The sequence below is a fragment of the Gadus morhua genome, chromosome 1, assembly GCF_902167405.1.
Source record: "Gadus morhua chromosome 1, gadMor3.0, whole genome shotgun sequence".
Classification (NCBI taxonomy): domain Eukaryota; kingdom Metazoa; phylum Chordata; class Actinopteri; order Gadiformes; family Gadidae; genus Gadus; species Gadus morhua.
In genome coordinates, this window is record NC_044048.1 from 19,064,210 (window position 1) to 19,066,560 (window position 2,351).

The following is a 2,351-nucleotide window of genomic DNA, read 5'->3' on the forward strand; positions in this document are numbered from 1 at the left end:
TATCTATCTACATGAATGAACGCAATGGCATAGATTTTAGGGGGATGCAGTGAAGGAAGCTGAAAAATCAAGCATTTGTTATCATGAAAGAAATGCTTTTACACTACTCATAGACGCAACAATGCCTCTGACAGGGGCATTGGCAGGTCTTTTTTCTTTAGAACAGTTATTTTTTTACTCCCCAAACACAAAGTTCCCTAACCAAAAGACAAAGAACAATAGAGGACACAGGAGTAAATCTTGCCTATATGTGTGTAGACTCAGTAGGGAAAATATATATTTAATACAGAAGACTAAATATTTGAAAGTGATACAGAATGCCTGAGAGCCTGAATTTTGTGTTTCCTTTACATAAATAAAAACATCTCCAGCATAAAATAATAACTGAATGCAGAAATGGCACAAATTGGTGCCAAAAGAAATCAGCAGAATGCACTTAATGAAGTGTTTGATGTTCAAAATGTGTGCCCCCAAATATATATAATCCACTGAATGTATATGTTCAACAAATGTGTCGCTCAAGAACAGATATATCCCTGTTTATGAAACGCATCATATTTCTTCTCTTCCTTTTCCAGGTGGCACGGTAGGGAGACGGTTCTCAGGTTCTACTCTTCTGCAAGTCAGCCTCAACTCCCTGCCGTCGTCTCAAAAAACTACCACCAGACTGTACCCAACAGGGAGCCCCCACCCGACACCCCCGTCAGGAACACAAGCTCCTCTCAACAAGGCCTCCAGGACGGATCCAAAACTGCCGATCCGTCGGCTCCCGTCAGCCTGGATCGATCAACCCCCCCCCCCCCGGGGGACGTGTACCTGGTCACTACCACCACCACCCCGCACTCCTCCTCGGTTTCCTTTTACATTCTTTCGGTGTGTTTCTGTATCGTTGTTCTGAAGCTGCCGTCTGATGAGTCCATTAAGGACATACCGCGGGGCGGCGGCTCGAGTGGCGCGCTCTGGTTCCTCTGTGGTCCGAGGCGCGGCTCCTCTGGGCTCAGCCTCGCCAACAGCAGTCCTCGGTGGTTCCAGCCATAGATATGCCTGGCACGTGGCCAGCCACTCAATCAGGGTTTGGACGGGGGAGCTGGCAGGACGTTTAAAGAGAGATTTCTCTTTCTGGACTACTCTCAGAACGCTGGATGTGCTTTCCCCCGACTTATTGGAACAGAGCGATGGCGAACATTTTTGATTACCGGTAATAAGCAGAGGCACCGGTGGGAGAGATGGGACTTTGGAAATGTGTTTCTTTGTTTGGGACACCGGGTCCTCTCACCAGATGTTCTTACCACAAACAAGCAGGAACACACAGGCTCCAAGACAATCTGTGCGACTGTGTGTGTGTGTAATACACTTGCACACAACCACACGCACACACACACACACACACACACACACACACACACACACACACACACACACACACACACACACACACACACACACACACACACACATAAAGACACATCCACAAGCGTGTACATGCATGCAAACCCACATACATACACACACACACACACACACACACACACACACACACACACACACACACACACACACACACACACATGCAATCTGTTTTTTGTCGACTTAGACGAGTGGACAGGCCACCACCTGCACGTCTGTGACGGCAAGGAGCGCACACAGACACACACACACACACACACACACACCACACACACACACACACACAACACCCACACACACACAACCACACAAAGACACACACAACACACACACACACACACACCACACACCACACACACACCACACCACACACACACACACACACACACATAGGAGTGGTGGAATGCAAAACAAGGGCTGTTTGAAATGCAAATCGCAGGGAGAAAGGGAGAGACGGAGAGAGAGGGAGAGAGGGAGAGCCCCTTCAGTGCACTGAGTATTTACATCATGCTTTTGTTTGTCTCTCTAAACTGAGCTCCTGTGGTGAGGACGAGGGGTTTAGTGGTAGCTGGGGGAAAGGCTAGGAACGCAGGAGACTACGTTTCCTGATCAAAATGGTAGCCGGCAACCGCAACAACAAAACAAGAAGCGTTTACGGTGAGAACGCTTGGCCCTCTGTTTGAGAACAATATGATTGCTTCTCTTTCACCGGCTCCCTCCATCCCCTGTGAATAGATTTAATAACGCTTAAATGTTCTGTTTGGAGCATTATGTTTGTGTGATGTAACACGCTGTTAATTATAATTACACGGAGCAACAACTGAAAGCGACAACAACAACTGTCGCTTTGACTGTTTTGCCAGGGCGTTTTGCCTGGACAACTTGACAGGAGTTGGCCATGTTTCTCCTCTTCTTGAAAAATATTCCACAATAGTATAATTAAA

At 47.3% G+C, this 2,351-nt stretch overlaps 1 protein-coding gene across 1 annotated transcript in view; it reads left to right on the forward strand.

Annotated features, from left to right (window-relative positions):
- LOC115547269 (chemokine-like protein TAFA-2) overlaps window positions 1-1,398 on the forward strand; it is a 4,839-nt gene extending 3,441 nt beyond the window's left edge. The window contains exon 4 of the mRNA XM_030361772.1: window positions 579-1,398. Within this exon, the coding sequence (XP_030217632.1) occupies window positions 579-590 (12 nt within the window). The 3' untranslated portion in view covers window positions 591-1,398. The remainder of the gene's footprint in view (window positions 1-578) is intronic.
- Window positions 1,399-2,351: the final 953 nt, after the last annotated feature.